Raw genomic sequence first — 13,320 nt, forward strand, 5'->3', positions numbered from 1 at the left:
ACTTCTGTCTTTTTCAGTTTACTATGTCATTACAAAATACAGCACGAAACCAATAAATTAAAGTTAGAACTTCTAACTAGTTTCTGCCTAGAACTTGCTATTTATTAAAGGCTAATCTTTCTGAACCTTAACACTTTCTTATCTAATAAATTTAAATTTCTTAAATAGTATAATAAAATAAAACATTTTGAACTCTATATTAAAAAGATTGCAATTAGCACACGCAATCTCCATAATGTATCTCGTTAAGTTTAATATTGAGAGTGCTATAGTTATCATATCCTCAATAATTACTTTGTGTTTTGCTAATATCAACTGAATTGCCATACTTATACAATTTGGCATTTTATTTTATTCACATGAGTATAATATTATATAATATATAAATAAATTGGTAATCATCAATGAGTAGTATTATTTATATATATATTTCATAAAGTTATTTCATTTTGTTTACTATTCTTTTGCACACAAAATTGTAACTTAAAATTGTAATTGACTTAATGCCTGATGGCACCCCATCGATTGGTCCCCCGTCCAATTTAAACGGGGATCGAAATTACGACGGCCTGAGCCGATGCTCGAACCCCTAGCGGGTCAAACTAAAGTCATATCCGTGAGGCGGGAGTTGGCCTTCAGCCGTTCCGTAAGTCCTTCTGCGGGTTGGGAGTGCCATCTGCACTCGCCCCTAATCGTCCTGTAAAGCTGTAAACGCCAGCTGCGGCATTTGAGCAGTCCGCAAAATAAAAGCCTGATGGCAATCCCTACCATTCAACCATCGAGTTGATCAGAGATAATAAGTTACTGTTATAGTTATTACTTAAGGGTTTAAATTTTCTATTAACCGAGAGATAGGTAAACCGATCTAAGTAAGTACTTAATATTATAATCGGTTGACAAAATTTTAACGACACTTCAATTTATATCTACTAAAATGGCGAGGTTACTTAAAATAAGCCAAGTAAGTCTTGAAATAATTTACACTTCCTTCCATTATGATAAAAAATAATCAAATAAAATTGACAAAAACATTTCAGAAATTAATATTTTTTAATGTAATTTTATTAAGTAGATTCAAATAAAATCTACTTATATGCATCCTTCAAAATTTTATAGGTCATTGGAATGCAATTCATTCCAATTAGGCACACGTCTCATTTTGTAAGCAAGATTTTGATTTCAATGACAAAAGATAGGTTCACTAATTGCCATCCTCGTATGCATTTGAAGTAGGTACTTGTGATATTTATTTTATTAGGTACCGATGATAATCGGAATCATAGGTAAACAATGTTCTTTATAAACTTATATCTGTACTAAAGATTGACTGTGTCACGCGCTCTTAGATATAATTAAAACAAAATAGAATGTTAGTAAGGTTATTTTAGCAGTGGTATTATGCATTAGTAAACCGCTTGTTGTGCCTTTCTCAGTACCTTAAATAATGTCTTGGTTTATTTATGGTAGTGAATATCTAAGTTTATTTAAAAGCCAATATACATATTTAATGCAGGAAAATGTCTTCCGCTTCTGAAAATCACGGAGCGTTGAAATTTGTTACAGGGGTTCAGATTACCTAAAATTACATACCTACTAAAATGACTGAAATTCGACGAGCATAAGAAAATGGGCCTCTGTCCCTTATTTTATCATACATAAAAAGGATAGAATTATTTACGCAACTCATAAGCTGCAATAAATTTAATTTAATTGCGTGTTTAATTATTAGTACCATGTTGTTATAATACATTACATAAAATAAAATATATCTATTAAGGATATAAATCAACAGAATGTAAAATACAAGATTCTATGTACAATAAAGTGTAAAGGAAGACGTTAATCTTCCTTTAGTTAAGTTCCATAACAATGGAATGCAAACTTTCTACTGCCAATTATACTAGAGGCATGTTTAACATGATTCTTGAAGGAATTTCGTAGATATATTTACCTACCGAAATATGCTAGTCTTATCAGTGAAGAAAAAATGTAGATATAACATTTTCATTACAAGCCAAGCCCGCAACATAGATACAATATAACTTTTTGTTTGGAATAAAACAAAAACTAAATAATAACTGAATCTTATCGCAATACATCAGTGAAAATCGCACCCAAATAGGTTAAGGCATTTCTAAAATCATAACAAAGCGCAGAAAATTTTTAAATTACAATTGAGTTCTGTTAGGTGATGAAGTTTGCACATCTTTCATATATAAATAGTGATCAGTTATATTTTTATTACAAATATTTTGAGTAAACTTATAGGTATTGTAACAATAAGTTTACTCTAGTTCTACAGATGATCTATCGCAATGATAATTGTTTCAGCGATTCATCTTTCATTTAATAAATAAAAAAACCCTAGACTATTATTACTACGTAAGTTGTAACTCTTGTAGTAAAGCTTTAAAAGTATTGTTTACTTCTTACTTAATGAACTTTTTTTAAAATGCAGAGATACATACTAGAGTAAACTCTATTAATTACTAGGGGAATAATTAGTCCCTTTAGTTCTTAAATTTACTCTTAATCATTTGTATTATATGAATCATACGTGTCATAGCAACATTGATAACTATGTATTATATCTAAACAAAACATCATCAAATAAAGAAACATAATTTTCTTTTTGTGTTGTAACTTCTTGATAAATATCATTATAGAGTTTCTATTGTAACATTATTAAAATTATTGTACTACAATAATTAAAAATATGGATGATGTGTCAAGGCCAGTCGCTTTTACATAAATAAAACAAATAAATATAAAATGAAATAAGTATAACAATTTAAATTAAACTAAGTACAACTTGTATAATATATTGTGAATTAATTATCATAGTACGACAGAGTTTTACCAGGATCCGAGCATCTACGAGTACAATTTGTGTAGAAAGTTCTACAACTCCAGTTTGTAATACTAAGACTGTTGATACGTAAAACTCCGACTTTATTATATCTCATGTCATCACAAAATTTTATGTGCGTGCCACTAATTATATTCATTTTATAACCTAAAATAAAACAACAAACAACACATTTAAAAGAACCTATATTATATATTTTTATGGCTATTTCTTTATAAACAAACAAATTTAAACTTTTATTACTGAAACGAAAACTTTATTATTAGTAAGAGCCGAGCGACCGCACGCTAATGTATACCGTTTAATATGCATCATAAGTCCTTAAACTTGTTGCAAGAGATGAGACTCTGATCCCTGCTATCAATCATGAATTCAACGTTTAGATTGGATTTGGGTTCGCATAAATCTAAGCACAATTCTGCCATTCCTAACTTATCAAAGTTTGTTCAACAATACATCCATACCAAAGTTTGAGGCGATATGTCGAATGCAAACTTAATTACTTATCGGTGTCTGCGAAACTTATAAGAAAACTGGGCCTTCATACAATTAGAGAAAACTTATCTGATGATGTTTTCATAGACTATATAAAAAAGAAAAAATGAATTTCAATATTTGTAACATAGTACGTATCCAAACTCATTTGTAATTAAGTATGTCAACATAAAAAATACAATCAGTGGTTTTACCAGACTCCATCAAGTAAATCAAGGAAGCAAATAGTAATTCCGCCATTTATAAAGTCACAGTTTATTTTAATCGGATTGTTTTGCCTATGACAATTTAAAAGTGAAATTTTATAACTTTATTATATTGAATTTTCGCAAGTGACCTTTGAATATAACCTTAAAATGCAAGTTTCAAATATTTAATGAAGTGGCCAGTAACTCTAACTTCCATCTCGAATTACATGTGAACGCATATGAGATATTTTATATGATTTTATATGAGAATATTTTTGTTAAGATTTAAGAAGGCTTTGATTTTGGCTGTCGGCTACATGATCTATCTAGGCTACACGCTCCTTGGTAATCCTACACGTCATTTTCTGCTTACCTCATCAACAACTCCTTTATCAAAGCGACATATAATATATTATGGAGTTACAATTAACTTAATTTGAATTTATTTATTGGTAAAATATTTTGTGGTTCGCCATATTTTTGTGTGGATTCGGTAGCACTGTCTGTATAATTTCAATATTAAAATAAACTAAGATATATAAAAATACGCATGTAACTTATTGTTGTATTTTTTTTTCTATCGATTATTGTTATCTGTAGTAATATTATAAGGAATTAGCCAGATTCAAAAAATTATACTATTAAAATTATTCATTATACCTGACGGTTAGGGATCTGTACGAAAACTTTCATAATGTATCTCAAAGTGAAAAAAATACCAAAAACACTTACATGGCTTACAATAGAACAATAGACAATAGACTAAAATGATGTACCATTACGACTGTTATTTCACAGGATGTAAACGCTGCATTTCATATGCACACATATCGAAAGATATATCTAAAATCCAATGTCGCAGGTTTTCACCTGCGACGTTGGATTTTAGAATCCAAGAGTTATATCCATTCTATGGGATTCATTTTTGGTTTGATAACTGTTTCCTTTACCGTCGGTTAAAAATATATTTTGCCACACAAAGTATTTTTAGGACCTATAGACACTATGAGGACTAAATATGACCTCACGACTTTTGGGCGTAAGTCAGGTATTAAAGCAATATGACCATGACAACTGGATTATTTTTGTTTTTTTCTTATACGTACAGCTGTTATGGTATACCAACAATACCTATTTTGTTCTGTTTTTATACCTACATTATTTGCTTCTTATGTAATTTGGATTGAGGGATATAGTAACGGATCATAAATAGGTAAAGTAAGATATAATAATAGCCTACAGTAGTCAGTAAAATTGATATTTATCTACCGAAATCCCAAAGCGAATTGAAAGCGAATCCAACGAGAGTATGCCCTTAGTATATTATTCTATTTCCACATGAATGAAATACAATTAATGTAGCCAGTGTATATTTTATAAACTCACATATTATCTTAGGTTACATTGTAATAACTATCACCAAAAAATATTTTTTTGCACATAAAACGCGGCATACATTTCTAGTTTTTTTTTCTAGTTAGGTACTTATAACTGTGGCAATAACAACACTACGTGTTCTTTCTGATACTAGGAGAATAATATATGTATCTTAAAGACAAGACAACAGACTATCTTTGTGGGCATTTAGTTTTTATGCCTTTCAGAAGTCATATATAACCTTTCTTACAGAGATATATCGAAGGAATGACAAGTGTATAAATCATACTTAAAAATTTGTGGAGATAAATGAAACGCCATGATGGAATTTTCACATCTCTAACAATATTTTTTATTCTTAAAACAAATGAATGCGAAGCGCGTTCGAAATTTAAAATAAATACAAAGAAGTTTTTATGTCTGGTACATAAAGGATTCTTATGTCTACTAGTACAGTCATCTGTATGGTGACGGGTTTAACGTGTTAAATATCAACTATTTTTTATATTAAATATATATTTGCTTACTTTAAAACTAGTACTTTATAGGTAAATTATTGCGTATAAATAAGATTAGAGCCCTTACCGACATGTGGAGTTCATATGTGCTTCACATTATCAAGTTGCTACGCCCCGCCCTATATCGAAATACGAGAAACGAATGGCCTTAACCTAATGGAACGGGCCGTCTGTGCACAACAAGTAAAAGATATAAATTCACTTGACAATTGTGGTGTAATTCTACTTCCTCATAATATCTAATACGAAAAAACAATAACAAAGCGTACCCATCTATTAACTGACACGTAAAAAAGAAACATGTGCTTATATTACCTACAGGGATCGATATTACGAGCAGGCTATTCGATTCAATTCAAACAATTTATGTTCAGCTATAACATACGAATAACCTTAACACAAAAACCTACATAGGGACGTATAGAGACAAGAGTATCTACATACATAAGGTTTTTTTAATAATGGATAAATATGTAGGTAATGGTACTCGTCTGCGCTGAAGGCACACTCTATCGCGATACTAGTGGAAGATAATGAATGGATGAAGTCATGCTAGTTCATGACCAAATTATCAGGAACTAATCAGGATGGTTCCCAGCGAGGCGGCTGGAAGATCTACCTGACCTATATTTTATTAACAATGGGACCAATAGGTAATGGTACTCGTCTGCGCTGAAGGCACACTCTATCGCGATACTAGTGGAAGATAATGAATGGATGAAGTCATGCTAGTTCATGACCAAATTATCAGGAACTAATCAGGATGGTTCCCAGCGAGGCGGCTGGAAGATCTACCTGACCTATATTTTATTAACAATGGGACCAATAGGTGACACAAATGGCGTAGGTTTTTTATGAATAAGACTGTATTGTTTTACTCAGCTATTACTATAATGTATATAACACTAATAAATCCAGCTTATTTCTACAAAAAATTTCTACTGTGAAAGAAACGGAGAAAATATTTCAACAGAATCTAAGTAAGTTAACTGATAACATTATGTAGGACGAAAATTTCATTTCGATGCCGATTCATGGACTGTATCGAGTATTGAGTGCACTTAAACTAAAAGCATTAAATCAATTTCGAAAATGGACTCGTACCAATCTGTAAATAATAAATTGTTACCTAGATTATATCCTAATTATCAAAAAAACATATTAAATAACAGATAATAATTAATTAATTATTAATTTTCCATTTGCCTACCATAATTTTTTTGAATTTTGTTAAACGAAATACATGCCTAAGTATGTCAGAAAATAATTAAATATGATATAATTTTCTCTAGTACTCACAGTATAAAAATTACATTGATTGTTTCTTATAACTCTCTTATAAATCTACTCATTTATAAGGAAGTTATAATTTAATAATATCTCCATTGCTTTGTATAGTTCGAAGTAGAATTAGTTTTTTACATAATTAAACTATATTAGTATAAGAGTTACAAACCAAAATCATTTTATATATATATTTGAAAGGTATATTTTATTAGTAGTACAATACATTCTTAAATACAAACTTTAGGTATTATAAAACATTCAATCAATCTAGGTTTCCAGTTCAGTTCAGTTCAGTATTTAGTTTAAAAAATAATATTTTGTTATTTTAGTAGAACTTCATGTCGTGTCGTGTATTAGATACTTGTATCGTGTGATAAAATCAAGTATCTAATATATAATATATGTAACATATAACGTATAAGCAACGTATAGTGTATGAAATAAAATAATCTTCACTATTATATTATGTTGTGTGTGCTATTAATAAATCAAAAAAACTTGTAGCGCTTTAGAAAATATAACAATTAATTATCTTCCAATTATCCAGCAGTACTACTTCCGACAAAATTTCATAGCTGAAACGAAATAGTTGTGGTTACGTAGTTAGAGCGAACTTTCCAATAGTTGACGTTCAGTTAGTTAGTAAGTCAGTTATTGCCTCCTAAATAAAGTGGATTCAAAGTTATTTATTAACGCGGTAGTTAGTTCAATATATATTAAATTTGTTACTTATATCACATATAAGATAATATTACTTATGTATATCATACGAGAAACATAGTGTTGTTGATTACTTGTTGACTTGGAAACCACAATAAAATATTTCATTATTAGAATATTCATATAAAATAGGGAAAATGATGCTAACGGTAATAATAATTAAGCAAAAAAGCTATTGATGAACAATAGGTAAAATATATTTTTAATAAATGTACATAAAATGTCTGTAAGAGGTAGAAATATTAATTTCCCAAGAAATTTGTCATCTTTTGTCAACTTTTTAAGTTTAATAATTAGCCATTGGTTTATAAATGGAAAGAATTACAATTATTGGGATATTATCTACATTTATGTCTTCCATAATAAATTGGTGTATAGGTACAAAGTGTAGAAAAAAATACAAATAAATGTTAATAATATTAAACAATATAACGAGTATCATAGCTTATTAGTTACAAGCTTTTAATTAGACTGGCACAAATATAATGTAGAGCTTATTATGTTCTCAAATTTATTCTACTACAAAGATGTAAGATTGTTATAATAACGATAACTTTATACTCGTATATGCATAAGTAAATATACATTATTTTATTCTTCACATAAGGAAAAAAAACAATTTAGAGGGCCTATGACATTTTGCAAAGAGGTCAATTAACTAAACCTTAAATTTATGACTCTGCCTCTTATCTATTAGATATTATAGGCAGCAAAAGTCTAACAGCTAATTAGATACCCACGCCAGTAACTAAAATACCATCCTGATCATCTGGATGAATGGCGGTCGTCCATAGTGCCAAACCATCCAACAATGGTTTTTAACATTGAAACCATCAATAAAAGAACTCATTCCTTTTTAAAAAGCCAACAACGCACTCATTGCCAGTACTCATGGGCGACGGTAATCACTTACCATCAGGTGAGCCGCATGATCGTTTGTGCCCTGTGCTATAACAAAAAATTTGTTATTACCTGTAATTTACAGTACCTATACATTAGTTCATCTCTTCAAATATAATAATAAAAGTATATATATATTAAATACAAATAGTATAAAATCTACTAATATATTTCAAATAAAATTTACCTATGGTTGGCTTTTAGCCTTAACTCAGATGTGTGATTGTGATCAATAAAGTGACTTCGATAAACAACCTTTATGTTCTCTGTCCCAAATACCAAATTTCATGATGTTAAAACTTAATAAACATACGTTCACTTTCAGAATATTAATGTTACATTATACAATTTATTAATTATACTTAAACGGAATTCATAAACTTATATTAGTGTGCAATTTATTCAAGAAATAAAAGAGTACAACACGTGGGGGACAATGGAAAAAGTTGTTTTGTAACTCGTCAACTGCACGCAGTTGGTTTAGAACACAGAAAGAGAATATGCACTGAATGCAATACAAATGCAAATGAATAGAAGACAGACATATATAAAGACAATATAAAGTAATTATTTTATTACTTACATAGTGGCAACAGAATTTAATTAAATCTTACGTTTTACTCTACATAGTTAATAAAATTATAAGTAGGTATCTATATAAAAAAAATGGACAGAGCCTTTGACATAAAATATAATTATAAACCGTTGGTGAATAGATTCATCTGCAAATTATTGCAGTATCACGACCTATATTCATGGCATATAATTAATGCTCTGTAATAAGTTATCTGCTGTTGATTCATTATATAGATAGATCTTATCTATTTTAAACTTGTAAATTAAACAGTAGGAATATAATAAATATGAATTTAAAATGAATTTAAATTTAATATTTTATTATCATGTTGATATACAGACATTAAAAAATATATAACATTCTTACTAGAGTAAAAAATTGAGGAAAGATGTCACAAGGGACGAACAGATGTTAACGAAAATTATGAGATGAGAGGTCTTTTGTTACCTAATATAATAATAATAAATTCCTTAGGTACTCTTCTAGTCGATCTATCAACAATTGCACTCGACGAATGTCGCAGACTGTTCCCACAATGCAGTAGACAAGTACAAGAACTAGAATAGATTGACAGTAATATCTTACTTTATGAGTTAATATAAAATAAAATATTATCTTGTTATATTATGTACCATGTACGTGCAATTAAAATATGAAAATTTTCTTAAATTCAGAATTATATTCGGACTTTTACTCATAATAGACTTAGCTCTCTGTTTAAAATATTTGTAATGATCTCGTATTTTAATTAAAAAACGAATTATGGTTAACTTGCAATTCGATAAGACAAAGTGTCTTATGTAGAATTCTAAAGGCTAAAAGTAATAATCCAATAATGGGCAACTTACCTGCTCCACGCGTGACGCAAAATTTTCCTTTCCAAATAAGTGGTGTTGATTTTGCTGGGCCATTTTTAATAACTGATCGTAAGGGTCGCGGCTGTCGTATAACTAAATGTTATTTATGTCTTTTTATCTGTTTCGCCACAAAATCCTTACACCTCGAAGTAGCAAGTGATTTGACTACAGATATTTTTATTTTGTTTTTAAGACGATTCATTTCTCGTAGAGGGAAGCCAAGTGAATTATTTTGCGACAATGGTACAAACTTTATAGGTGCTAATAATGAAATTAATAGTTTTCTCAAGTCGAGCAATGAACGCATCTACACATATGCCGCTAGTGAAGGCATTAAATTTAAATTTTCACCTGCTTATTCCCCCCATTTTGGAGGGATCTGGGAAGCAGGCGTGAAGTCCGCTAAATTTCACATACTTAAAATTTTGGGAAATCAACATTTGACGTTCGAGGAGTTGTCTACTTTATTTGCTCAAATTGAGGCTCTCCTTAATTCCCGTCGCCTAACTCCACTGTCAACTGATCCTAACGACCTATCTCCTTTTACCCCTGGCCACTTCTTGATTGGCAGAGCATTTACATCATTACCTTCACCTGCTCTTCTGGATATTAACGTTAACCACCTGGATCGATATCAAAAACTTGAACGTATCCGGCAGCATTTCTGGGAAAGGTGGCGACATGAGTACCTCAGTGAAATACAACAACGGAGCAAATGGCAGACGAAGCAAAATTCAGTTCAAGAAGGAGACATGGTTGTCTTAAAGGACCCCAATTTACCTCCACTACAATGGCGTGTAGGACGAGTTAGTCGTCTTTATCCCGGCTCAGATGGCGTTACAAGAGTTATCGATGCTCATACTGCTAAGGGCATCCTGCGTCGAGCAGTTGCGAAAGTTTGTCTTCTACCGACTTCTTCAAGCTCATTTGTAACCTCTCGAATCCTGGACGTATTCGAGGGGGGGAAGATGTTCACGCCGTATAGACGGCAGAGCGGGGCGGACACGGACGAGAGAAAAAATTAGATATAACGGCCAATAAGACGATAAAGAGAGGATTCACGAAAATACGCCCTTGTACGCGTTAGCCATAATGCAATAATGTAAATAATTTTCACAATAAACAAAAAGGCAAAAACACGTATTATGCCGTTGGTTATAACAATATTTTATTTTTTTATTACAAAGAACTTAGACATATTTCATATGTATTAAAAAGTAATAGGTATATAAAAAACTATGAGGCTTTGTGTTTTTACGGTAAATATTAAACCAATATGTAACATATATAATAGTAAACTCGATTGTAAAAAAAATATCAGACCTAGAAATTATTTTAAACAAAAGGGAAAAAAGCTAACAAATTTTTTAAACGAAGAGCTCTCTGAAATCGGTTAAAATAATGTAGAGAAAAAGCATCTTTATTTGATTCATTAAGGTGTCTCACTTATCCTAACCATTTGATCCCTTTAGTTCAGCGAGCGACGTGAGTAGGTTACAAACACAATGATCCAAATTCAAAAGGCACAACTTACAAAGGCAACTGTGCTGTAGCAATCGGTATAGTAAGTAGTAGGGGAGTTCACTTTAGGAAAACATGGTGTATTTTATAAATTATTTATTGGAAATCAAAATTAAGAAAAGTAACAAAGTCTTTAATTCTCGAGTAACCAACAATTTAACATCAAAAGCATATAACTTTATTCTACCTATGTTTGAGCGGCATTGCCCCTGACTATGGGTAATGCCGCTCAGGGTACGGGGTAATGTCTAATAACCACTAAAATATATTAATTAAAGAAATATTCATAAGATCAATCTTATATAATAAAAGTAAAATCTACAATCCTCAATTATCCCCATTTCTACGTAAAATTAGCCTTTTTCAATTGAATAAATATAGGCTAAATATAAATACAGGCTTAGATGTCAAATCAACTTCAATTATTGTAATATAATATAAAATAATAATAATAATTACAGGTAAGAGAAATTAGAAATAAAAATATTTTATCCTTGGTTCATAAATAACATATCTATCTGCGAATTCCATCCTGAACTTATAGCATGAGCCCACAGCCCGCAGATGGTGCAGCGGTACCAGAATTCATATTTTTTCCAAATTCCTGTTAAATAATACATTTGTTATAATTTCTATCATCCACATTCATTGTGTCGTCACTGTCATTATCGCAAAGGTGCTTTTTATCTTCAGTATCTGAAGAATTTTCATCTAAAATGTTGTTTAATATTTTTTAGCTTGTTTTTTTTTCTTTCTTTTGGACAAACTTATTTCAATTATAGTTTTAGCTGATAGAAGGTCTTTTTCGGTCTTTACAACTTTAGCGGAGATCCTTTGACGTTTTCTTAGCATATCTACAACAATAAAAAAAATAAGTCACAAGGGATAATGGCGCTCAAGTGAGCGGTACCAACCCCCAACCAGTCATTTTGTAATTAATTAGAAATTTAAAAAAATCAATTGCTAAAAATTGATTACATTACCATAAAATAAAATAGTTTTATTATCAGAAAAGTATACTTAATAATTAAATAAGCATTAAAATTTTAGACTTACCATCATAAAAAACTTATGCAAAAATTAAATCAGTTTGGCCACAAACGAAAATCCGCACCTCACAATCACATGACGCGAGCTGACTGTATGTTTGCATTGTTGTCTTTTAGAGGCTACCTATCCTCGTGCTTTAAGCAACGTGGCGTGTTACTACATTCCATTTTGATAGAGTTACAGAAGTGAGCGCCATTACCTGGGGAGCGCTATTACCCCTCGCTACCCTACTGGTATAGAACAAATTAGTAAAGATAGACATTCGTAGTGGAACTGGCGTACGTTACGTAATAAAATATCAACATTATTTAGTTCGACACAATAACCAACATTAGTAAACTATTTTTAATTAAAAATAAACTATTTAAAATCTAAAAACATCATGTATCTGTTAAAATACACTTGAATGCATCTACAATGTTGGTTACAGAATCTTGTTAGTATTAAAATAGTTTTTTTTATTTATTCAATTTTCAATTTTAAAATATATTTTTATTAGTTTTGTAATGATTTATAGACTGTAACAATGTTACCCACAAAATGGTTATGCAAACATTACGAAGAGATAGGTACAACGAATCTGATTGTTTTCTTGTAACTAAGCTATTGTGTTTAAATAATATCTATCACACCATTTTATTGTAGATAGTACCTACTTGTTTTGCTATTATCTCTACCCACCTACTACATAAAACATTAAAATTCACAGGATATAATATTTTATCTTATAGGGTAGGAATATGACAAGCCTATTATCTATACATCTATTATATATATATAAATATCCCCTTGGGCACTTTGTGGCTCAGACGTGCCGTATAGGTAGTTTTTTGTTGATCCATTTTCACTTGTTGATCCGGAGGCCTTTTGTTGATCTAATGCCAGCTGACCATATATAAATGTTGATCCGTTTTGAGCCACAACTGTCACGACGGGTAATAATAATAATTAAGCGATTTAT

The 13,320-nt window shown here is 30.5% G+C and overlaps 1 protein-coding gene across 1 annotated transcript; it reads left to right on the forward strand.

Annotated features, from left to right (window-relative positions):
* The first annotated feature begins 9,766 nt into the window (after positions 1 to 9,766).
* Positions 9,767 to 10,813, forward strand: LOC131848062 (uncharacterized). The gene has a single exon (XM_059197821.1). The coding sequence runs from the start codon at positions 9,767 to 9,769 to the stop codon at positions 10,811 to 10,813; it is 1,047 nt and encodes a 348-aa protein (XP_059053804.1).
* Positions 10,814 to 13,320: the final 2,507 nt, after the last annotated feature.

The sequence above is a fragment of the Achroia grisella genome, unplaced genomic scaffold (assembly GCF_030625045.1).
Source record: "Achroia grisella isolate CSIRO2021 unplaced genomic scaffold, CSIRO_AGI_Agris_v1 utg109, whole genome shotgun sequence".
Taxonomy (NCBI): Eukaryota; Metazoa; Arthropoda; class Insecta; order Lepidoptera; family Pyralidae; genus Achroia; species Achroia grisella.

Bases quoted from the DNA above. Each gene is read 5' to 3' on its own strand.
- LOC131848062 (XM_059197821.1), top strand. From the start codon at position 9,767: ATGGGCAACTTACCTGCTCCACGCGTGACGCAAAATTTTCCTTTCCAA.